General features: G+C 47.6%; 9 protein-coding genes and 1 non-coding gene across 10 annotated transcripts; 6 read left to right on the top strand and 4 right to left on the bottom strand.

Annotated features, from left to right (window-relative positions):
* Nucleotides 1-117: 117 nt before the first annotated feature.
* FMAN_06474 (uncharacterized protein) lies at nt 118-774 on the top strand (the record flags this gene model as incomplete). Its single annotated transcript, XM_041826740.1, has 1 exon — nt 118-774. One exon carries the CDS (start codon nt 118-120, stop codon nt 772-774), a length of 657 nt encoding a protein of 218 aa, XP_041677773.1.
* A 202-nt stretch (nt 775-976) lies between these two features.
* tRNA lies at nt 977-1,067 on the bottom strand. The gene is given in 2 exon segments: nt 977-1,012; nt 1,032-1,067. It is a non-coding gene; the product is annotated as a tRNA-Pro (tRNA).
* Nucleotides 1,068-4,667: 3,600 nt separating this feature from the next.
* FMAN_06475 (uncharacterized protein) lies at nt 4,668-4,994 on the top strand (the record flags this gene model as incomplete). The annotated part of the gene is made up of 2 exons (XM_041826739.1): nt 4,668-4,807; nt 4,862-4,994. The coding sequence occupies 2 exons, from the start codon at nt 4,668-4,670 to the stop codon at nt 4,992-4,994; spliced, it is 273 nt and encodes a 90-aa protein (XP_041677772.1).
* A 1,282-nt stretch (nt 4,995-6,276) lies between these two features.
* On the top strand, nt 6,277-8,016 carry FMAN_06476 (uncharacterized protein; the record flags this gene model as incomplete). Its single annotated transcript, XM_041826738.1, has 1 exon — nt 6,277-8,016. The coding sequence occupies one exon, from the start codon at nt 6,277-6,279 to the stop codon at nt 8,014-8,016; it is 1,740 nt and encodes a 579-aa protein (XP_041677771.1).
* A 1,581-nt stretch (nt 8,017-9,597) lies between these two features.
* Nucleotides 9,598-11,295, bottom strand: FMAN_06477 (uncharacterized protein; the record flags this gene model as incomplete). The annotated part of the gene is made up of 5 exons (XM_041826737.1): nt 9,598-10,014; nt 10,063-10,454; nt 10,500-10,691; nt 10,742-11,003; nt 11,062-11,295. 5 exons carry the CDS (start codon nt 11,293-11,295, stop codon nt 9,598-9,600), a joined length of 1,497 nt encoding a protein of 498 aa, XP_041677770.1.
* A 1,765-nt stretch (nt 11,296-13,060) lies between these two features.
* FMAN_06478 (uncharacterized protein) lies at nt 13,061-13,380 on the bottom strand (the record flags this gene model as incomplete). The annotated part of the gene is made up of 2 exons (XM_041826736.1): nt 13,061-13,315; nt 13,366-13,380. The coding sequence occupies 2 exons, from the start codon at nt 13,378-13,380 to the stop codon at nt 13,061-13,063; spliced, it is 270 nt and encodes an 89-aa protein (XP_041677769.1).
* A 1,113-nt stretch (nt 13,381-14,493) lies between these two features.
* On the top strand, nt 14,494-15,715 carry FMAN_06479 (uncharacterized protein; the record flags this gene model as incomplete). Its single annotated transcript, XM_041826735.1, has 3 exons — nt 14,494-14,672; nt 14,726-15,571; nt 15,619-15,715. The coding sequence occupies 3 exons, from the start codon at nt 14,494-14,496 to the stop codon at nt 15,713-15,715; spliced, it is 1,122 nt and encodes a 373-aa protein (XP_041677768.1).
* Nucleotides 15,716-16,377: 662 nt separating this feature from the next.
* Nucleotides 16,378-18,240, top strand: FMAN_06480 (uncharacterized protein; the record flags this gene model as incomplete). The annotated part of the gene is made up of 3 exons (XM_041826734.1): nt 16,378-16,863; nt 16,913-17,252; nt 17,309-18,240. The coding sequence occupies 3 exons, from the start codon at nt 16,378-16,380 to the stop codon at nt 18,238-18,240; spliced, it is 1,758 nt and encodes a 585-aa protein (XP_041677767.1).
* An 831-nt stretch (nt 18,241-19,071) lies between these two features.
* Nucleotides 19,072-22,308, top strand: FMAN_06481 (uncharacterized protein; the record flags this gene model as incomplete). The annotated part of the gene is made up of 2 exons (XM_041826733.1): nt 19,072-19,735; nt 19,784-22,308. 2 exons carry the CDS (start codon nt 19,072-19,074, stop codon nt 22,306-22,308), a joined length of 3,189 nt encoding a protein of 1,062 aa, XP_041677766.1.
* Nucleotides 22,309-22,678: 370 nt separating this feature from the next.
* Nucleotides 22,679-23,677, bottom strand: FMAN_06482 (uncharacterized protein; the record flags this gene model as incomplete). Its single annotated transcript, XM_041826732.1, has 1 exon — nt 22,679-23,677. One exon carries the CDS (start codon nt 23,675-23,677, stop codon nt 22,679-22,681), a length of 999 nt encoding a protein of 332 aa, XP_041677765.1.
* Nucleotides 23,678-24,166: the final 489 nt, after the last annotated feature.

Below are 24,166 nucleotides of genomic sequence, written 5' to 3'. Positions count from 1 at the left end.
CCCAAGCAATCATACTGTTGAGTCATTGAACGACAAGTGCTACGACTTCATTCCATTGCCATCCTCCAATTCACGTCTAAAAAAACGCCTGGAGCGTACTATTGTTTCACCGTCACCATGGAGAACCTGCCAGAGCCAATTCAGTACCACTTGAAGCCAACCAAGCTGATCCCTAATTCACCCAAACCACTACTCCATTACAAGAATGCTTTTGTCAAAGACGGTCAAGTCGATCGTACCAAAGCATTCGATACTTTTTGCGGCAATGAGTGGGACGTGCAATGGGTCGTTAGATACGGTCAACATCAGCGATCCCATTATCATTCCCAGTCCCACGAAGTTATGGTAGTTGTCTCCGGCCCTGGCCGCATCCGCTGGGGTGTTGCAGACTTAAGCGATGATCCACAAGAGCATACTTCTGGAACAGCTTATGAAGACGGCGGATTGGAGCTCGAGGTCAACGTGGGAGATCTTTTTGTCATCCCAGCAGGCGTTGCACACAAATCATACGATCCATCCGCTAACACGGCATCTTTTGGGTGTATGACTGGAGACGCTCGTGGAATTGCGGCAGAGAACCCGAGGATTGCTGTTGCAAAGGTGCCACTGGAGGGGTTTTGTATGATGGGGGCTTATCCGAGGGGATTTTCATGGACATGGGATGAGGGAGGCGATAGTGCAGACGATTTCAAAGCAGTATGGGACATCAAGAATCCTGCCGCTGATCCATTTACTGGAGGAGACGGTGGTATTAGCAAGTACTGGAAAACTTAGCGAGAGTCTAATAAAGGGAAGATTGGCATGACTTTGCATGGCTATACTGAACTTCATGACTATATAAGTCAGGTTGTTAATATAGGCTCTATTTCATCATTCTATCTACTGAGATAGAACTTTACAGAAGCATAAAAGATGTCTAGAAATGCAAAAAGAAGAATGTCTTCGGAATGATTGGACATGAGATTGGCAAAAGAAAGGGTCTGGCCGGGGATTGAACCCGGGACCTCTCGCAAGCTGAGCTGTAGGGTTTTCCCTAAGCGAGAATCATACCACTAGACCACCAGACCGGGAGAGAAGTAGCACGTGATGTGATTAAGATATCGTCTCCAGAATAATGCTTATATACATGCCAAACACGAAGCGCATACACGCTTTAACTTTTTCCATATTGGGCCTTAAGTGCAATGTTATATAAGCACTTCAGTTTGACAGTTATAATAAAACTCAAGCAGAATATAATTGTATTAACTCTATTGACCTATATTGCCTAGTAGACATCTCTTAAGCTTTAAGTCGATTACAGATTGTTTAGACAATTGACCTAGCTGGGAACACATTCATATTTCCAGCATTGCCGATCATAACCTGAACTTTGGAGATATTAGGCTTAACTGTCTTTAGAAAATTCACCAAGGAGATTAAAAAGAAAGTTAGGTCTAAGACTTATTAGAGTCAAACGGGTCTAGCTATAGGTAAAGGTCTCAAACCCGTCCACGCTCTGTGAACAACCGGCAATAGGTTACATTTTGTTCTATGTGGCCAGGGACTTTCACATCATGGTTCAGGATTCACTGAATTCTTTCTTTGGTGTAGCAAGTCTTTCTACTGGGGGATGTTCTGCAGAACCAAGTAAGTCTCTGTATCTCTTGTTTTTACAACCAAGTCACCGCATTTTAAGCTCAGTGCGGATGGATGCATCAGAGGCGAAAACAGCATATCTCTTAGACCTCTCAATCAGTAGTGGAACTGCAGTAGGAGAAACTCACTATTGTAGCTCTGAGTAGTCCAAGTCTGTAAATGGAAAGAAAGACCATTAATGTGCTGTCCAAGATATAGCGTCTATATTGAAGAACCCCTACAGATGAATCTGGAGTCACATTATCAAGCAACGCTGCACAAGACTGCATTGAAGATGCCACTGTGGGAGAGGTTGCTACCGACCAGAGCGGTCGTAGTATTGTCATCAGAACCCAGCTCTTATCCAAAGTCGCAGCAGACAAGCCCCCTTCGAAGGAAGCAACACGTCTCCTTTAAGCCCGCACTGCATCAAGGGTGACCGGGCACTCGAATGTTTTTATTCCTTCTGGCGCTGCATTTATGTCGTAGGAGATCTGTAACTGAGCGACTTATGACTGTTGAACGGCCTCTGGGCCTTTAGCTGCCCACTTTGACTGTAATACTTACTGAGTGGAACTTTTGTTATAAGTCAACTGCCGAGCTTTGGATTAAATAACCTGTTGTTTCGGGGTACACTTGGCGGCCTAATGGATCTGCAGGGCTCAGTGGAAGGAGCATCACCCTTGATCGTCCAATGTGTCTCCGACGTGCTCTGGGGCGCCTGCGAGATCGTGATTCTCCCAGACGTCTTTGATTTGTCTCATCGTGAGCCCAAGGTGGCCGCCGTGAACGCTCAGACGTCCTGACAAGATTCGGAATTTCTTGTACATATTACTTTCAGACATTGGGGCGACGTCGGCCATAAGAAACCAAGACCAACAGGTTTCCAGAAGCCATCCACTGTAGCCGGTATCCAGAAACCCCAAAACTTCTAAAGATCAGCAGCAATGATAATTGGACAAACACCAATACCTCGTATAGACTGTAGAAGATAAGGACCCATCGTCAGGGTTTTGAGAAGCTGTCCAATCGTTTGCTTTAGCCATGATCCTTCTCTTACCGAAGACTTTACCCGTAGTCGTTCTTGCTGACGCTGACGAGACTAATGCTCTCTAAACGAGACCGTAAACGAGACCGTTTCATGCACGAGACTGTTTTGGTTGTAGTCTGTCGGATGAGGGGACGGACCTCCGTGATCAACCCCTGCATCCCGCTCGGTAACCCCACAGGTCAGCCGCAGTACGGGCACCTTCGGTATCCTCGTAGCCCAAGCCACGCTATGGATGGTGCGGATGGGTTGATTAGAGTTGAGCTCGCTTGGGAGCTGAAGCTTAATTATGCGCCGTATCTTGTAAAATGGCGTGGTTTCATGTCGCTGTTGGCTTGTTTCTTGCCAACCTACGGAGTACTTATTGTGACATATCAGGATGATAGACTAGCTATTTTAATTCTTCAATGAGTAGTTGTTCAGGTCTTCTTTTAGATGCCTGATATGGCTTTATTGCCTGAAGTTCAATATTTGTACCTTGACTTTTTCATACCCAAAATCTTGGGTTTCAAAGAGCTCGCTTGGGTTCATCATCAATCTTATCATGTCAATCATTTTAGTGAAATTGGTAGGGGATAAACAGCGCTAAAGTGACATGGCGCGCTGTAGCCTTAAATGGATAATGCTCCCGGAACTAGTCACAGAATCATCATCCTCTCTTATGAGATGAGAGGCTCACGTCCAAGGTCCCAAGACCTTGAATATGCCACTGTGCCGAGTTCCGTACTTGATGCTTCTTTGTTATGCATATTTGTGGCTGATGGCACCTGTCACCTCGAAGTGGTTTCACTTCGGCCTGCAAGACTTCACGACCTGCTATCGCGCCACAAGAAGTCATTAGTTAATGTTATCTAGTCCTACACAAAACTATGCTCAGTAGTGCGTGTTTATGTGTAAAAAACGATGATGATTTATTCTTGTTCAACAAGTCCAGTCGTCTTCGCATATCGTGGAGCTGTGGACAATGGAGCTGGGACGGTATTCAATGGACTTCCCGGCATCCCGTGTGAGCTTGTAATATAGCCCCCATCCGAGCGTTTCTCGGCAGTTAGTTTCATAAGGCGGAGAGTATTCCCCAGGACTATTCCTAGTCGCTGAGTTTACAAAGGTCCCGCGGGACCGTAGTCTCTTGGTTCCTCCCAGGTCCCTAGTAATGAGAGTGGGAGACCTTGCAGGGGCCTAGTACGAACTTCTGAAAGTTTCTGTACATCAACGCCACAGCCTCCAATAAGATCAGTTACCAAGGGTCATCGTAGTCGAACGACTAAAATAACGGGCCGATTATACAACATTGGGTGTAAGTGAACAGAGCCTCCTGAAGGGCGGGAGAACGAAAAATTCCTACCCTTTGTAAGACACCAGGCTTTCATGGAAAACAGTACCATTTACTATTCCATTATTATCGAAGAAGCCCAGAAAGCTTTCAGTCTGAACAGCAGTGGAAGACTCACTATGCGAATCTGGGATAAAAGATGCAACACATTCGAATAGATTTGCTAAACATACCAACGAAAGCAGATGTCTCTGGGCTTGAAGTTCCTTTTCCAAGTGCCCTCTCATTCCTCAACGTGGCGAATGAAAGGGGGCCTGAACAGGCCGTAACTTGATTAGTCCAGTCGAGCCAAAGCTTCCTACCCTTCTGGGCTTTGACCGAAGCTGTAATATGGGCGAAGTGCCAATCTGAATCTCATGATGCTCCTAGCCAGAACTTCAAGGTTCATGAGTCCTCGTATAGATGGACTAAGTTCTTTCAACTGCCGATATTTTCTTCTCTTGCTAGCAAACTTTACAGTATATATATCTCCGTTTCATCTCTTACCAACATGTTCAGAAACCAGTCTTCTTTCATTCACTCAGCAGCCTCTTCCTCTCGCCAGTATACAATACTGCTTCATCTATCAACTCTTCTCAGCCAGCATGAGGTTCTCTATCATCACATTGTCCCTTATCGCTCTCGCTGCTGCAGCACCTGCAGCCGAGCCTCAGAGCGGTGAGATCTCATATGGCGCCTTCAAGCACGACAATGTCCCATGCTCACTCAGGGGCGCCTCGGCTGCGAACTGCCATCCTGGTGCTGAAGCCAACCCCTATAACCGGGGCTGCAGCGCCATTGAAAAATGCCGCGGTGGTGTCGGTAACAACGTGAGTCAACAGACGAAACTCCTCAGGTGCAACATCTATTGACTATTCATTCAGTGAGAGAGACTCTATCAAGCCCGGTTATTGGAATGGTTTGGGTGGAGCCGGGAGGTCAGATCACACGGGGATTGCGAGTTATGATAGAACCTGGGTTTTTCATCCGACCGACTCACACCCTGGAACGGCTTGATTAGTTTACAGTCGCCGTAGATCTTCATTCATCATCAGTACAAAATTATCCCTCTGGCTCTTTGTCTATGAGCTTTTCCTTCATTCTTGAGTAATAGCCTACCAATATTTCTATGCTGTGACCTAACCTGTGACTATACTTATATATGGCATAGAGAGCAAGGGTTACAAATTTTTGTTTGGGCATGAAAAGAATGGGGACAGTATTCCATTGAGAATTTGTATCTTGCCGTTTGAATAGTATTTTCAGTCTCTTGGAATTATTATTAGGTGTCTATCCTTTTGCAGGACCGTTTATTTTGCATCCTATGGCAAGTCTAGAAACACACCCCATTCTTATCAGTTGCCATGAGATAGTATTCTGCGTCTTCACTAGGTCAGCGTATAGACAAATCTGCCATCCCTCTGCCAGGTTGCGGGCACTAAAATTATGTTGATGAAATTTGGTTTCTTCAAGAGCAAACATGCGTAACAGCCGATATGCTTATATCGTGTAACTCCGTCGTATGAGTCAGGTCATGATGCAGCAATTTGATCCCTGACGTGGATGACAGAACGCTCTTATGTCAGGTGCACTATAAAGGTTAACCATAACAGGTATTAATTTACACACACGACCGATTATAATCTGTACTGATAGGGATTACTGTAAAATTTATCCCAGTTGTGAAACAAATCGGAGCTTGTTATTCTGTTTTTAGGGCTTGAGAGGTTGTTGTGGAGATTGGGGATCAATCATTAGCAGATTATAACGGGCCTGATCAATTCGCTTGTCGCCAATATAGCATTGTGGATCAGGAGGGCGATCATGAACTCACGATGTGAACATTATGAGGTCCAAGCTGTCAAAAATGACGTTGAAACATACATGCTAAATGTGACTGCAGGGTAGCAACGGCATACATTTCCTCATGTATGCCTTATCGGCTACCAGCTGCTTGGGTAGGATTGGGAGCGATAACGACAGCCTTATCTTGGCAGACAGCCGGTGTGAGATTGGAGATAGATTGGAGAGCCAATCACTGGAACACTGTGCTGATCGGACTCAGCCGATTGGTAGATTGTGATCCTCACTCCTTAATCAAGGAATCGCCGTCCGCGGTAATCCGCCCCACTTAAGTAAAATAAGAAGCACGTCAGCAAAGGCATCATCCCAAAGTCAAAATGCGCGCCGTTTCCCGGCGCCAAATTAGTTTCTTCACTCCTTTATTTTACGTGTTTTTTTTTGTTTTGAAGATTTTACTGCCTGAGCTGCGTGAAGCAGCCAGGTCACTCTTGCAATAATGGCATCTGTACATATCGTCTGTCTTTACATCATTGCTTCTTTCACTGTTGGCGTCTTATCAGCGACTTCTCATGAATCTGACGTGATCATCTATGGCAACACGGTTGCCGCGCTGGCTGCTGCCATTCAAACGGTTCGTATGAACAGAACCGCCACTTTGGTCTTTCCGACATCACGAATCGGCGGTCTTACTACTTCGGGCTTGGGCTGGACGGACTCAAAGGATGGAAATACCATTGGTGGAATTGCCAGGGAGTTTTACGGCAAAGTGTACGAATATTACGACAACGACGACGCATGGACGCGTGAGACACGAGACGACTATCTCGCAAAACATATCGAGGCGCAGCCTGGACCAGCCATTGGCGACAAGGTTCAATGGACGTTTGAGCCTAAAGTAGCTGAGGAGATCTTGGAGAAATGGATCAAGGATGAGGGAATTCCTGTCTTTCGAAACGAGTCCATCCTTCGTACTAGCAGCGGGGTCAAGAAGGATGGGACCGTCATCAAATCATTCCAAACGCGGTCCGGGTCAACTTTCTCTGGAAAGATGTTTATTGACGCTGGCTACGAAGGCGACCTCATGGAGACGGCAGGCATATCATATCGCGTTGGGCGCGAAGACAAGCAGGAGTTTGATGAGTCGGCGGCTGGTATTCACTTCAACGAGCCCAGGAGACTGGCTGCCATTGACCCATACAATGATCCTGATGATCCTGATAGCGGTCTGCTCCCCGGGGTTGGTCGCGTGATCACCAAGTTCGCCGCCTTGGAATCGCGTGGCAAGAAAGATCATCGTCTTCAAGCCTTTAACTACCGATTATCCTTAACGAGAGAGGATGACAACAAGGTGGAATTCTTCAAACCCGATGGCTACAACGAGTCTGATTACAAGATCTTGATCAGATATATCAAGACTGGTTATCTCGGCCCGTTCTTCACGACACAACTCATGCCGAATCTCAAAACCGACACCAATGCGGCTGGCCAAATCAGTACTGACCTGATAGGCGGAAGCTACAACAAGACATCCAATTATGCTGAGTATTCGTACGAGGAGCGGGAAGCTGCCGCGAAGAGGCACAAGATCTGGGCGCAAGGACTTCTTTGGACTTTGGCGAACCACAAAGATGTGCCGGACTTTATTCGAAAGAACACCAGTGCCTGGGGCTACGCGAAGGATGAATGGACTGACAACGGAAACTGGCCATACGAGATATACATTCGCGAGGCTCGACGGATGGACGGCGTGTATACGATGACACAAGCCGACATTCAGCACCCAAAGCCGTATGATAACGACACTGTCGTTGCAGTCGGTTACTATACCCTTGACGTCCATCAGGTCGAACGTGTCGTTATCAACGATCGAATACATGACGAAGGCCTGATTCACGTTCCCAATCCCGGGCCTTTCAGCGTCCCTTATGGATCAATCGTTCCCAAAAGGGAGGACGCCACCAACTTCGTCAACCCTGTGACAATGAGCGCCACGCATATTGCTCTGTCTGCAATCCGCATGGAGCCTGTCTATATGATCATGGGACAGAGTGCGGGAGCAGCAGCTGTTTTGGCCATTGAGGATAATGTCGCTGTGCAGGATGTTGATCGAAAGAAGCTGAAAGGAAGATTAAAGGATCATGCACAAGTCTTGGAATCTTTCTCTATAACATTGAGGCCGAGTCAGCATTTGCGTCTAGTTGGTTTCGTTTTGTGTCTTTTTTGTATCATATTATAGACGTATAGCAATAGAGGTATATAGAATGATAGGGTTTGGTGTTTTATTACATTCACTGTGCGAAACGTAGTCTTCTATGCGTGGAGATCACCAAGTTCCGATGACTTGGGGACAACTCTAGAATCCTGCAAAGCCACGGGGGCACTCGTGGTAGTCTTGTGTAGTAATCACGCCCTTTCAAAATCATAAGGACTCGTCTATTAGGTATTGACTGCTCTCGACACACTATCATAGCTGATCTTACTGGCACCTAGGACAACATCAATAACGAAGGTTCCGCCATAGATAGATCAATAAACCCATAACACAATAATTAGATGAATACCACAAAACCATGAAAGGCTGTTCCAATCGGAGATTGTCCTTGTTGAGGGTGTATACGTAGCTCTTCAAAACCTCGAGTTGGATAGGAACTCTTATGTTGGCGTCATATATCTTGCTGGGACACCATGGGCGAGCTCTAGGCATCGATAATATGACCTTCCCAGAGTTTCTTTTCAAACGGCCACTCATCCACCCTGAACTGTCTTCGGTCTTTCCACTCACTCCGCTTGGTGATGCCAGTAAAGTAGCAGGGACCGTACAAGGTTCGCCCGGGTCGGCCTAATTTTGAGGCTGAACAAGAATTTCCACTGTTTGTCATAGTCTTGAAGAAGTCCTGGATGCTTATAAATGAATTCCTCGGCGATTGTGTTCAGGGTTCTGCATGAACATGAGAGTGCAACCAAAGTCCGCTCTCTCGATCGGAATTGTTGACGAAAGGTATTGACGTATTCAATAATCATTCGGTAAAGCTTAGCCGGCAACTTCACTGAGTGCTGGGGTTTGCCAGTTGGCACGGAGATAATATTGATGCTTCCAGCTGTGGTGGCTTGAGATGTGATACCGAAGTCCTGGAGTAATGCTGTCGCTGTTTGGGCCCGCCACTGGGCATCTTCATCGTCCGGGTGTTGGCTTGCGATGGAGTTGGCCAATCTTGTGATGATCTTCAAATTATCTTCAGCTCTTCTCCTAGTCTTTGATTTCCACGTGATGTCAGATGATAGTTAAATAAGTGCCCGACCATGTCTGTTGATTGAGAGAAGTTGACGCGGCCGGAACACAAATACTGAGGCATGATGGCCACACAAGCACCACGTGACTAGGCTAGACTGCACAAGATGTTGACTGTGTTAGGCAGACAGATTGCCTTTCTTATTTGTTATTTGGGGTCATACAGATTGCTGTGAAGGAAATGTTTAGAAGCTTTCCTTATTTGTTGTTTGCGGTGATACGGATTGTTTCTGAAGGCAATCTTTAGAGCCTTCTAGAATCCTAGCCTGCCTGGCTTCTTCTGTTTATGTATATGAGTGAGGTTACATCTTATATCTCTTCTGGCTGCCTACCGTTCTGGTTTGTACTGTGATAAGGTTGAGATGTTCGAAGAGGCCTCAGTCCTAGCTTTTCATAAGGCGCAAGGGAATTGGTACATGCAATTGTATCGTCTGGTTTAACGAGAAGAAGAGACCATAGAGCAGTACACAAGGATTAATATATTCTGAAGACTCATCATATTAGAACAGTTCAACTCCAGCATCTATCTTAAGAAGAGTTGGAATTATCAGCACATGACCAGGCGCCTGATCCTCCAGCAGCTTTGTATGCCTGGATGATATCGACGATTGACCCATAAGTACCAGCAACCATCAATAAGGTGCCGGAAGCAATAACAAACACACTCCACCCACAAGCGGATAGCCACTTGGGCGAAATCGCGCGCTTCTCCCAATTGTCGTAGAACCACATGAAGCCCATGGTCTGGAAACACATGAGGGTACCGACGAGCGCTCCAATCAGGGAGATGAGGCTGTAGAAGATGGGAATGGCACTGGCGATGATGTAGGCAATGATTGACACGATGAATGTGCAGCCTAACCAGGTGCTCCAGTGAATGGCGGAGTTGGAAGCCAAATGCTGTGTGTTTCTCAACAGTCGAACAAACATATACTTGCTAGGCAGCTGTATTTCGTTAGCAACATAAAAATAATGGGGGGATACGAGTCATACATGAGTGACAAGAGTAATCGTAACGATCAATCCTGGAATTGCGACGCCGTAACTGGCCTTCTTGATGGTCTCACCAGCCGAGCCAAGAGCAGGCGATGACACATAAGATCCACAGAAGTAGTACATCACACAACCGATCGTGAGATAAGTAACGGTCACGACGGTCTGACAGATAGCCAGAGCTTTTGTATATTGTTCGGGTCGTCGCATCTCAGCAACAATGGCGAAGAAGCCTGGGGTGCCGCCAAATGCTGAGACAAGGGAGCAGATTGCTGAAGCTGCTTGTACGAAGGAGGGTTTGTTGAAGAGTTTGTAGTCTGAGACCCAGACGCCGTCTTGGGGGGCTGCTGCTGGTCGCTCTTGGACACCTGTAGCTATGGTGACCATGATCACTGCAGATGTTAGTTATTAACCTCGATGTTAGATGTGGAACTCACCGGAGACCATGATGCTGATGAGACCGATCCATGCCAGCCAGCTGATGCGAGCCAGGGTTCTGATGCTCGAGAGACCAAAGCCCAGCACTGCAGCGACAGCGACGAAGACAGCGGTACAGGCTCCATGGCTAGATACAGCGTTGAGGCCAATGGAGAGACTGAGCATGCCAGCACCGGATACAAAGACCCAGTCTATGTACCGAATCAGCATTTCGCCATTCATGACTGACATCACAACTTACAGATCCACATGGCAAAGCCAAAGAACTCCTTGCCTACTACTCCAAACATCATTTCTCCCGCATCGTCGATCGCGTAAACATGACGGTGGCGCAGCTTGAAGACACCGACGATCCAATTGGACCAAGTCGTTATAACACCAACAGCTAGCAGACAGATGATCCCGGGGATCATGCCAAGCGCGTTGAATGTCGCCGGAATAGAGAGGACACCGAGACCGATTTGCGTTTTCATCATTAAGCCAGCTGTGCCGATGAGTCCGACCTGGAAAAACTCGTCAATTCTGTGAATCATGCCATTTTCCATGGCAAAATCTGCTTACGCTTCTGTAGTCAGGACCCTCATCCGAAATGTCACCAAAAACAGCATCGTGATGCAACGAGGTGTCATTGTCGGGCTTATTCAACTGCGAAGAAATCATAGCCGGGTCATTACCCTTCTCTGCAGCCGAATTGATGTTATAACTATTCATGATGATGTGTTTCTGGAAGCAAGGATTCGCAGAATAAAAAGAACAGCAGCCGGACAGGTCTTTATACGTAAAAGTTTGACTCATGCTCCATACTCAGCCCACTCTCGCCCCCAGACCCAGTATTGAGAAACTGGCCCCGGGCATCGGGAGCGCATCTGCCGAGCAAGGAGATGAACCAATTACGCAGGCTGTGATAAGTGAGCATCCGGGGTTCCCCAGATATTACCCCGCGGACGGAAGATAGGAAATCTACTGTGCCAACGAGTCTAATCAATTGTAGAGGAACGGATAGAGAGGGAAAATTTGGTGATAATGTTCCGTACCCACTGCGGAAGTGGTAGGACCAATCGCTTTCCGCGCGCTGGAGCGACCTCGGTGGGTTGGCCAATGGGAATGGCACAGACCCTGATGTGTGCGATACGCCTTATTACATAAATTCCGAGACCGTGCATATAACCCCGATCTTCGGTCCTTTTTAGTGAACGCAAGTTGCAGATAGGAAACTTATTATATCTTTCCGGTCTGAGATAAAAATGCGGCTATCCATTATGCAGTTTGACAGATATCGTGTCTGCTACTGATTGGGTTCGCTTATCCAAGTCCCGAGCTGAAACAATTGACTTTGAGTGATAGGAGATTCGAAGACGTTACCATTAGCAATCCAAGTTTTGAGTTTTGACCTCTTGGGAAATGATTCACGCTAAGAGACCCTGCTGGCGTTTCGCAGGTCTCAGCCATGTAACATTGAAATTCCGTCCCGCTCATCCGTCGATCCGCAACCGCACGGAAGTCTATCTTCACCTCATGTGTATTAACATGTTGCATTTCTCATCCAATCTGATGCTCGGCTATACTTGACAACCCCTTACCCGAGTCCCGATGTATTTTAATAGACTGAACGCGTTTAGCCGACGGGTAAGGGGCATCTTGTAATTCCCTGATCAGGTATGAGCCAAGAAATTGTCGGCAAGTCATAGGATGCGGCCGATATTACGTGACGCTATCCGATCATTCCACAAATTCTCTCTCCCTATACTCAGCTATATTCGATATTATCTCCCTGGATTCCATGATGAGAATCGTTGGGGTTGCATGGCCATTTTATTACTTACCTAATTTACTAGCAATGCGGGCGGCGGTCAAGTTTCCAAAAGAGACGGGGAGACTTGAGGCAAACAGGGGGTTATGGCACATTAACAGACGAATCTAGGGAATACTTACATCCAGAAGCCTCAGTTGTCAGTCTATACTCCAGCTGCTGAGGATAGGATGCTGAACACTAGGAGTAATCGGCCTCCCAGCAGGTCTGTCAAACAAAGTTAAGCGAGGCTGTAACAAAAAGAATTGATAAGAGAAGTGAGGTTTTCTTTTTGTGTTCAAGATCAAGAGGGCGGAAGCGAAAATGGCAGAGCGTACCTAGTTCTATTCCTGCTCGGCTTCAGCCGCTATTACCCAACAGTCATGCAGGCCATGCCTGATTAACAGGCACCAGGGGGAAAGAAAACTCAGGACCTTGATCCTGAATGATAAGAAGACTTGGGTAACTTAGTATAGATTTAGGATATCTTTATCAAGTTTAGGATACCTTTTGATGGGTTTATTTTGATACTGTATATCAAGATCTGATCTTTTCTTGCTTCCCGAGGACAGGCCCTGGCTGACGGCCGAAGTGTCCATCTTTTGGGCTCCCTACTTCGCCTTGTATGCTACCATAATACCTGCCAAGTTCTTTGTGGTGATATAACCTCTTAGTCACAAGCATCTGCTGCAAAAAAAAAACATCTAGTTCGCAAGTAATGCCTGAAGCCCCCCTTTGCCGTCGGCTTGATAAAGTTGTCTCATAACCCTTCTAGTGGCACCACTTTTCGCAATTCTTGGAAGCATTAAATGCACATTCGTTCTCACACACTTGCTTGCCAATAGTTGGCCCTTCTCTCATGCAACCAACCTGACACGGCCCGGCCCAAGAGTTAACACATGTATAGTAGTTTCCCTTTGTGCATGCCTTGGACTTGCGAGTCTCAAGGGTGGATACGGCTTCAATATCAGCAGCAGGAGCAGACAGGACGATGCTCGACAAAGCGAGGACGCTGACGACGGTGTTCTAAGGAAGTGTCAGTGGCATTGGTCAGGAGTGTTATCGATCGAACATACCGTGAAGGACCACATATCCAGGGAAGTAGTGTTTTGTGGCTTTTGAACTTTGGAGTATGAGTGATAGATGATGGATAGGATGAGGACGAAAGAGATCAAGGAGGCAGGAGATGATGCCCTTATATAGATCTGGAGTACTCCGTTTCTATGCGTTATTCGCCCGTAAATACACCTTCCAAGTAAGATATCTTATGACTATGCTGCAGGCCGTCTGACCCGAGTTGCCGACGTTCCGGGCAATCATCCTCTCCAGGGATCCTGCAAATCCTAGTTGCATAACCGCCGACTCCAAGAGGATCCGCAAAGTTTTGCCAGGCAAACAAACGGAAGTGCTATATGATAGACTAAATAGAAAAAAAAGCAGATATTCTGTCATAGATCTGTATGTGAATGGCGAGGATTAACAGTTACCTGTGTAAGATAGGGACGGCGGATTCAGCCATGTGCGATTCTTGACAAGCAGCTGAGACGCTGGAAGATTTTCTGTTTCGATATACAAGGTGGGGGATACAAGGCGAAGGCATGAGACAGATTGGGCGAAGGATGATGGGAAATCCCTCATTCCTTCGGGGAGGCAAATTGATGTTGGTTGGACAGAGGTGGACACCAACTGCATAACACTTTGCATAGCGAAATGACTGGCTTGACTTTCGGACAACCAACACACAATTGCTTCTCACAGCCTTATCTTATCTTATCTTATCTGCCTGGAAGCCAACTCCTATTATCGACTACCCTAAACCCCTGGAGCTGAAAACTAAGCTTCCTACCGAGGATCCTCCCATGCTTGTGCTGAGCCAGTTGGGCAAGCTAATTGAGCTAGGCGTGCCTGACCGCTCATGTACGTAAGGATTGCTAATTGCTCTTGTAATTGTCAAACGTCGCACTAAATAATTGCTAATCAGTGTGCCTCTAGCTTTCCACGATCGCACCAATTGTCTTGATAGGCACGACAGTCAGTAGTCCAGATTTCTAATCAAAGTTGTACAGTAGTCTCAATATCTTTGATTGTTAGTCTATGCAATGTAACGGTCGCAAATATATAATGCCGCGTTGCCCTCTGTAGCCTCAAGGTCTAGCCCAGCCTGCTGCCAACTTCAAGTCGAACCCAACCGCGCATCTGATCATATGGCTTCATCAACATCAACGCAGACTGGCAAAGCCAGTACCAGAGAGGAGTTATTGTCCGTTCTGAGAGGTCAAAGCCTTAGAGTCCCGGACTTGGCTCTGATGCATGCCGGATGGCCGAGAGACACAAACCCGCACGTTGAGGCCATAGACGCCAAGATACTCCAGTTGATTGAAACGTTGGAAGATATCCTTCGAGAAAAATCGATAAGAATACTGACATATCTGTCAGACATGCTGTCAACGAAACGGTGCGCTCGCGTCTGACCAAAGCTAACCTGTCGGAACAACTAGCTGGCTGGTACCCGTACGCCTCCCGCGAAAAGCTAGAAGTCTTGACATCCTTCCAAGTCTGGATGTTCATCATCGACGACCTTCTCGATCAATATTCCATCGTCGAACAATTCGATTACGACAAGCTGCAGGCCCTGCTGAATGACTGCGAAGACTATGTTGAGAGAAGCCTGGGTGTATCAAGCCAGGAGGTTGAGCCGTCGACTCGTTATCTAGACCACGATGCTGTACTGTCATTTGGGGAGTACGCCTCGACCGTTCGTCGTCTTTACAGCGACAATCCAAGTTACCGAAAGCGAATCGCGAAGGAGGCCATTGCTACCCTGAAAGCATACCAAAAGGAAGCTTTCAATCGAAGAAATGCCCATCTTCCTTCTCTTGACGAGTATCTTGGCTACCGGCATGCGTCTTCCTGTATGAAGCAAGTGGCGGCCAACATCGAATTCGCCAATGGACTCAACTTACCTGAGTACGTCATGGAATCTAAGGAGATTCAAGATCTTTATGAAGCTTCCGTCGCTGTTATGTGGATCACGAATGACATGGTGAGCGTGCGCAAAGAGATACGAGAAGGGTTCGTCGAGAACATCGTGGTATTGTTGGCACACGGCGATATGCAGCGAGGACTTGATGCATCACTCGAAAGGCTTCAAGTTGAGATTGACAGGGTGAACAAAGCTTCTGATGACGCTGCGAGTCGATTTGCCGGCGAGACCTTTGAAAGCGACATCGCCCTGCTGACCAAGAACTGCAAGAATATGTGTTTGAGCAGTTGGTTCTGGAGGTAAGTCCCATTTATGTCCAATCATAACGTCATGGCTGACAGAGCAGCGTCAAAACTCCAAGATATTGTCTGCACGATATAAAGCCGGATGCGGATGGGGGATTCAACTTTTCGATTGACCAAATTGCCGAGGGGACATCATGAGTTTGTTCGTTGGGCCGTTGTATTTCCGGGACGACCATCACATTCCCTCGATTGAGAACCCACTCTACGGAGTCACTCATTTTAACCAATGTTGGTACTAGAAGAGTATAAATGACACGTTTTGTATTCGCTATGGCGCTGTGATATCCCCGTGGACCCTCCACGCCGCTATGATATTCATTCCGTAACTATTTCCGAGCCCTCAAACAATCCGGCCCGATACCGCCCTCTATTGATCAATAAAATCAGATTAGATTAGATTGATTAAACAAGTTTTTACCTTTCTAAAAGTTTGCCTCACATCTTTCTGCTTTACCTTTGGCCCGAGATAATCTGACTGACGTACGCGGTGGAGCTAACCGTGCCGTGTTTACCGTGGAAAAGACCCTCTTTGCTTTACGAGCCTCATCGCTATTTGCCAAGCATCCCACTCAGCTTGCCGATCCTGCCGTGTTTTACAGGGACGCAGCCAACAGAGTCGGAACCAACGGGGCAAGATGATCTTATCTGATGCGTTCTTTTCGTTGTATGATCCACCGGTGTCGGAAGATTTATGCCGGGGGGGTACAGCATGTCATTTCTTTTTAATGTAACCCTTTTTCTCGTCGAGAAATCTAAAAGTTCTCAAGCTTAATTCTCTCTTTCACGCTTGAACCGCCAAAATGGGCTTCTGGAACAGGTCAAACAAGACCTCTGATGTCGATCTCCAAGACGTCACAACGACTACAGACCACGAAAAGAACACCCATCCCGAAGATGGACACCCAGCTGTTCCCGATGATACCCTCCCCGCTGAGGATGTCACGGAGGGTGTCAAAGACATGGAGGCCATCACCCTCGTATGGAGCAAGGCATCTCTGATCTGCCTCTTCATCTTCATCTGGCTCGTCTACCTTCTCAATGCTTTCCAAAGCTCGACCGTCGGTAACTTATTGCCGTATGTCACTAGCGATTGGGCCGCGCACTCGCTCCTCAACACCATTGGTGTTGTCGCGAACTCAATGACGGCCGCTGTCTTCATTCCCCTCGCCAAACTACTTGATCTTTGGGGTCGAGCCGAGGGCTATCTTCTTATGGTGGGATTCTGTGAACTGGGCTTGATTCTGATGGCTACGGCCAAAGACCTGTCCACTTACTGCGCCGCGAATGTACGTAACGGAAATCACATGTTGGATGTTGAAGCTAATGTAATCGCAGGTCTTTTACTCAGTCGGTTTCACGGGCCTCATTTACAGTATCGATGTCATGACCGCCGATGCTACCAATCTAAAGAACCGAGCCTTGGCATATGCCTTCACATCGTCGCCCTACATGATCTCAGCCTTTGCTGGATCTTATGCTTCGGACAGAATGCTGGCTGACATTGGTTGGCCTTGGGGTTTCGGCACCTTTGCCTTCATCACGCCTGTCGTCTGTGCACCCTTGTATCTTCTTCTCAAGATCAATTTGCGAAAGGCCAAGAAGAATATTCTGCCAAAGAAGTCTAGTGGCCGCACCTTGAAAGAGAGCATCTGGCACTATACGCTTGAATTCGACGGCAAGTTCAAAACGAAGCTACAGGTCTCCTCAAAGCTAACCATCGTTATTCTGTAGTTCTCGGCGTATTCCTCTTCGCCACTGGCTTGGTCATCTTCCTCCTCCCGTTTACCATCGCTTCCATGGCACCTCATGGCTGGTCAACTGGATACATCATCGCCATGATCATCGTCGGCTTCATCCTTCTCGTGGGTTTCGCCCTCAACGAGGTCTACTTTGCGCCAGTTCCCTTCCTCAAGTTCCACTTCTTGACTGATCGAACCCTCGTTGGCGCTTGTCTCCTCGATCTTACGTATCAGATCTCGTATTACTGCTGGAACAACTACTTCACGTCTTTTCTTCAAGTTGTCAACTATCTGACAGTCGCAGAGGCCGGTTACGTTAACAGTACCTTCAATGTTGTATCTGGTTTCTTGTTGTTCCTCGTGGGTTGGGGTATCCGCAAGACTGGATACTTCAAGTGGCTCCTCTGGGCTGGCGTACCGCTTTATATCCTCGCCCAAGGCTTGATGATCTACTTCCGAAACCCAACTGGCTATGTGGGATACTTGGTCATGTGCCAGATTTTCATCTCTGTCGGCGGAAGCGTCTTCACAATTTGCATGCAGCTCGCCGTTCTTGCTGCTGTCGATCATCAGCACGTTGCTGCGGCGTTGGCTATGCTGAGCGTCACTGGCACAGCGGGCGGCAGTATCGGCGACACAATTTCTGGCGCCATCTGGACGAATACCTTTGAGAAAGCATTGAAGATGTATCTACCTGCAAGTGCGCTTGAGAACCTCGATGCTATCTACGGAGATCTCCCTACGCAATTGAGTTATGCGAGGGGAACGCCTGAACGCATCGCTATTCAGAAGGCATATGGATATGCTCAAACGCGAATGTTGGCAGCTGGAACGGCCATTATGGCATTATCGTTTATCTGGGTCGCTCTTATCAGAAATCTGAAGGTCTCGGAGATGAGACAGACCAAGGGCAATGTCTTCTAGAAAGTCTCTTTTGGAAGGCCAGATGCCATTGATAGGCTGAGTAAAATGGTTGGAAAGGCCGAAACTCGGATGCTTCTCAAAAGTCATAGTCTAACCGAAATGTCATTTAAGATATGCATGGTCAATAAGCATAAGCCCAGTGGGTCTTTTTCTTCTCCCTTGCGCAGTGAGACCCTCTTCCACGTGTGGCAATGCCAAAAGATTAGATCAAGTCAAAGGATCCCCTAAAAACGGTTGATGAGATTATGATCTAGCGCTTCTTCTTTTATTAATCATGGAATCTTTCCATTTTGTTGTGTTGAGACAATTCCTTGCGTTGAAAGTGGCTGGCTGAGACGTCTGTCGCCCAAGCAAGGGGTATGATTAGACAGCGGCTAATATTCTTTTGAACGGCTTTTCCACTAATTCGGGTCAATAGTCTCAGCCTTAGAATGACTCTGGACCCAGAGATCGCAATCGAGACCCTGATTTCGAATGATGGCGCCTGTCACTATCGACCCCTTTGCATGTTGTCATTTCAACAAGCAGACCATTTTGCAGCCACCAACATTTTGCATTGCTTAGCCAGGGGAGGTAAAAAAAACTCAGGACCTCGATCCTAAACGACAAAAAGGCTTAGGTAAATTTACAAAAATTTAGCATAACTTTACTAAGTTAAGGATATCTTTTACTGAGTTTATTTTGACACCCTATATCAAGGTCCGGTGTTTTCTTGCTCCGAGAGGCTTGGTTGCGCTCGGTTCGTTTGCCCTAATTCTTATACGTAGTCAGTGTCGTAGCAAATCTTTTTTCCTCTCGCCATTCTTTCGACCTCTGCTGTTTTCACGTAGAATGAAGGGCAATATTGGAGCGTTTGCGCTGCTCAGCGGCATTGTCAGTGGTGTTGCTGCCGTTGATGCGAGAGACGTCCAGTATGCGGACCAAGACCCTGGGACGTGGTGCATGACCTACCTTTCAACGTACCTCGTTCCAGTATCAATTGCAACGGGACTCCCGCGCCCTGTTGAAAACTCCACAGATATCGAATTGATATCGACATCTACTGCCCAAGGTCCCGATCTCGCGTCCTCGGCTGCTTCTAGCACATCCGCTTCGACTACTCTCGAGCCCACCACCGGACAGCGCATCATCCTTCTTGTCAGCCCTTCCGGCGCTAACACAAAGCGCGACATTGGCGGTTTTGTTGGTGAAGACAACCCCGACGTCTGCACGTTCGCTACTGTCTTCACCCTGAGCAATGGTCGGCTTTCCGACGGTGGTGTTCCGGTGTCGTACCTCGGTGATGGATACCAGAAACTCCAGGCCTCGTCCTCATCTAGCGATAATGCAATATCGACAGCTTTCAGCTCTGACGGAGGGTTACTGCGCTTCCAAAATCCCTCACTACCCAATGGCGGAGCTTCATTCTGCCAGACGCCTTCTGATGGGCAGGTTTACATGACTTTCGGATCCAAGCCATCTGGCTGCTTACCGGTATCTCTGAACGTGTATAGAGGTAAGTTTTGATGTATCTGTTCCGACCCTTACTAACAGTGGCTGATAGCCGAACAATGCATTGACGGTAGACTCGATGGCCTCGGTCCAACAACAACATCCACCAAGACTGATGAGACCATTTCAACACATTCCACTGAAACACATTTCACCGAAGCACATTCCACTAAAGCGCTTTCCACTGACGAGGCATCTGCTGACACCTCTGTTATCGAGTCTTCAATCGCCTTCACGTCTTCTACCGAAGGCTCTGAAGTATCCACAATTGCCTCGACGTTGTCTGCCGAAGGCTCTGGAGTGCCCATTGGATCATCATCATCCAACATTCCTGCCAGCCAGGAGACAGAGGCACCCAGTGGCGTGTCGACTGATGAGCCGACTGCAACACAATCTCAGGGAAACGTCGTGATCACGAATGCCGTTTCCAACGGGCGATTCTCAATCAAAGACCCGAACTCAAAAAGTGGCATTTTTGGCTTCGATGTCGAAGGTGAGGCCAAGCAACAGAACGGCAACTGTTACAAGGCAGATGGTAGCTCAGACAATGGCTGTGTTGCCTTAGGGTCTTCTTCCGACTCAAAGAAGCGAGCTTTCGGAGGACTAGCGAGTATCTCACAATTTCTAACCAACCTTGCTCCAAGCAGAAATATTCTCTATACTGTCCAGTTCTATTACGTCGTCATCACCGCTGGAGGCAACCAGGCGTGTAGCGTCAATGCCTACCTTGGCAATACTCAGTTCTATACCATGGGTCTTTTCACTAGTGGTGGCGTTGGTGTCTCATGGAACAGAGTCCTCACTACTGTCATGGCCGACTCTCGAAGCGCCAGTTTTGGCATCTCCATGTCTTGCACCGGCAATGGGCTGGCGCTGATTTACGTGGATTCGGTCTTCGTCTCCAATCAAGTAACGCCTGATAACATCGATCAGTTCCAGTTGGACTTTGGGGATGACAATACCCCTGAGGAGACTACCAGCAGCCTCCCATCCACTCCAACTATTGAGCCTCCAACTAGTGAACCGGCCAATCAAGTAACAACTGTTGAGCCAGCTACTACTGCTACAAATCCCCCTCCTGCTACCACTACAGGCTATACCAGGCCCGAGGTTCCATCTCAAGAGGTCTGCCCCGATGGTTACAACCCTCCCGGCTTTTGTGGACAGAAGTGGCCGAAGCCTTCAGGGCCATTCTGCGAGTACCGTTCACAGCCCAATGCTGATATTGTGGCATATCCACTCTCGCAATATCCTATGCAAGGCATGGACATTCAGAAGTGCGCGTTGACTTGTGGTTACATCGATGGATGTTTCGCATTTGCTGTGAACAACAACCCGAGATACCCTTGCAATTTCGTCCTTGAGCCATTGAGGGTTCGTGGTTGGACCACTGGAGATCCAGACCGTGTCTTGGAATGGTCTGAGTTAGCTTGCTTCAACTGTCAGCTTTGTGGTGAATCACCATCGTCGACCGCCGGCCTTACTGAAGCTCCGGTGCTCTCGGAAACAACTTTCATCGCGGAGCCATCCACCAGAGTTCCCCAGAATACTACCCATTGGCTACCTGACCCACAGACGAGCTCTGGAAGCTTGGAGCCTACTCCGGGCACCAAGTCAACAAGCATCCGACCGCCTCGACCAGAGACCAGCGTTGACGGAGAGCCAACCTTCATCGAAGGCACCACCACTTGGCCTGAAACAACTCACACGCCTACTCAAGGCCCTGTTGTAGACACATCAAGCGATGCGCCCGAAGAGTCTACATCCTTAAGCGAAGACTCAACATCATTGACCGAAGAGGCAACATCTACTACGCAAGATCCTACTTCAACCTCCGAAACCACTACCGCATCTTCGACCCCAACAGAGACATGCAAGTATACGCATGGCGAGATGTGCAACTCCGACCGCTTCAACTACCCCAAAGACGTTCTCTGTTCCTGGGGTGACAAGCTCACCAGCAGAAGCTTCTGGTTAGAGACTCGCGAGTCATATCCACACCAAGACCGCGTCGAGGAGTGTATAGCCATCTGTCAAGGCCACCCACTCTGCTTGACCGCTGGATACTCACAGTTCGAAAATCGATGCTACTTCTCTGAGCTTCCCTTACTCAAGGAGAACTTCGTCGCCGAAGAGAACGATTGGAAGAAGCAGGTTTGGCTTGATACGCGCTGCTACACCGACTGCGAAGAGTGTGTTCCTGATTCTGTTCCGAAGGGTCCTCCCGATATGTGCGCGTACACTCTAGGTGATGAGTGCAAGCCAGTCGCCAACCCTCCTGCCGGTACGCTCTGCAATTACGAAGCTTATATGGGAGGTGGCTGGGTTGATGGAAATGATCCCAACTTGATCACAGTTTATACAGAGTATGCCCAGGCTACACCTCGCCGTTGTGCTGCTATCTGTCGAGCTTATCCAGGATGCAAGGGTTCTGGATACAAGGATGATCGATGCAAGTTTTCGGTTTATAAGCTAGCTTTGAGCGGTATGCCCATACCACTTGAGACTGACAAGGACCCTTCCATGAACTCTATCTGGGATGATCCTGCGTGTTGGACATGCCCTGGCTGTCAGTAAGAGGACTACGCTCCCCATTTTCCTTGAATTTTCTCGTCGTTGTCATTCTGTTGGCACCTTTTATTTTGTCCCCCAAAATCTCTACAGAATGATTTCCTTCTAAAGAACTTCTTTTCTCGTGTATTTAGCTTACAATAGTATGATAATGTCATGAATTGATCCTGACCATGGCACATAACACGCAATGACCTGAAACTATAAAGATACTTGCACTCTAGCGCCAAGGAGAGACCCTCACTGAAATCCGCTCAATGTGATGATGCCTTAAGCACGTTTTTGAGTTATTATGCGGGCTATAAACCCTATCAAACTCGGTAGATCCGAATACCAATGGTCTTCCTAACCTTGATGCCTCGGAACGCTTTCCGACTCAATCTATATACTCCCCGGTCGTTATTACCAAAATCTCAAACTCCATCTCCTCATAACCCTCCGCAAGGTCACGTAGCCCGGCGCCTTTGGCGAACTTGGCGCACAGCCCATACATGACCCCCAGTTGCTCGATGAGCCCTTCGTCCGACAATAAGACGAGGCTTTCTTCGCCAAGCCTCAATGCCTCCAGGTCTGTCTTTGGAATCTCAGCGAACTTCGGTGCATCGCCCGATTTTCCTGCATCCTGATAAATGTCAAGAATCCCTTTGATCTGTGCAATCCTGCGCCTTCGCTCATCGTGCTTCGCAGCATCTGGTCCTTCACAGGCAGTGCATTGACATTTGAAGCCCCAATTCGACAGCTCCTTCATCCTGGCCTGGTGAGAGACTGCGACTTCGATGTATGAGTTGGTGATCTCCTCGTCTTTGTCAATATCCCTCACTGCATATACTTCCATCAACCCCGTTGGCTCATCATACACCCAGCATATGTTTGGTGTACATGAGTGATTCATTCGGCAGAAAATGGTGAAAAGCCCGCATTCAAGACCCCCAGATGTGATGCTCGCAGCGTTTGTATAAAACTTGGCCAAGACAATGCCAGCATCGAGGTCTGTCCCAGGACATGGTTGACCCTGGAGGAATGAAAATTCGCGCAGCTTTTTGTCGTTGTGATAAAGATTCATCAACCGCAGTTTCTCTGGGTCGCTCAGATTCACAACTTGGTCAATGACACATCTGTACTCGGCTTTCGTCTTTGTCTCGTCTTGCGAGACAGTCAGAATCGGCTTCTCGTGAATGATGCGTGTCCCAGCCTTGATGAGCTCTTTGGCAAAAAGGCCGTGCCCATCAGCCGTCTCCTTCATCATATATAAACATTCTGCTTGCTCCATCTCGTAGTATGAGTTGCCGTTTTCATCATGTGTGGTCCGAGTCGCAAGATATGCTCGCTCATGTGGATAGTTTTCAGTCCGTGAATCATCTGGTAAAAAGTTCATCGCAAGTAGCGGAGATCTCCGTGTCTTGTTGCACCAATCAAAGCCCTGAGTTTATCGCTGCTATTAATAGGCTTGTGCTTCTGCTGAGTCTAACCTTAAAGAGAGATTGGTGCTCACAGAGCCGAGCTATTTTAACTGGATAGCGGCTCTGGTACTGCTCCACAGGCAGAGACAGGAGCTCTAGGGTGAGTACTTTTCTTCATCATATCAGGACTTCAACTGACTCGTTCTCATGGTAAGTGTTTCATAATAGGTTATTTGCAGTCGATAGAAGTAGCTGACTGTGCGTTTTACAATGCAGAACTCAGACCAAAACCTTCTTTTCTGATACTTTAGCAATTATTCTGGTTTGCTTCCCAACTTTGAACTTGACTGCATCTCACAAACTTAACTTGATGCTCAAGAAAGGGGGCCTGGTAAACACCCCACATTCCCAACCACTGTATATAGAAACGAGACAAGACAAGATATAAACCCGGTATGTGAAGA

Source organism: Fusarium mangiferae (genome assembly GCF_900044065.1).
Source record: "Fusarium mangiferae strain MRC7560 genome assembly, contig: FMAN_scaffold002, whole genome shotgun sequence".
Lineage (NCBI taxonomy): Eukaryota > Fungi > Ascomycota > Sordariomycetes > Hypocreales > Nectriaceae > Fusarium > Fusarium mangiferae.
The sequence above is the reverse complement of the archived record's forward strand: the minus strand, read 5'-3'. Positions and strand labels throughout refer to the sequence as shown.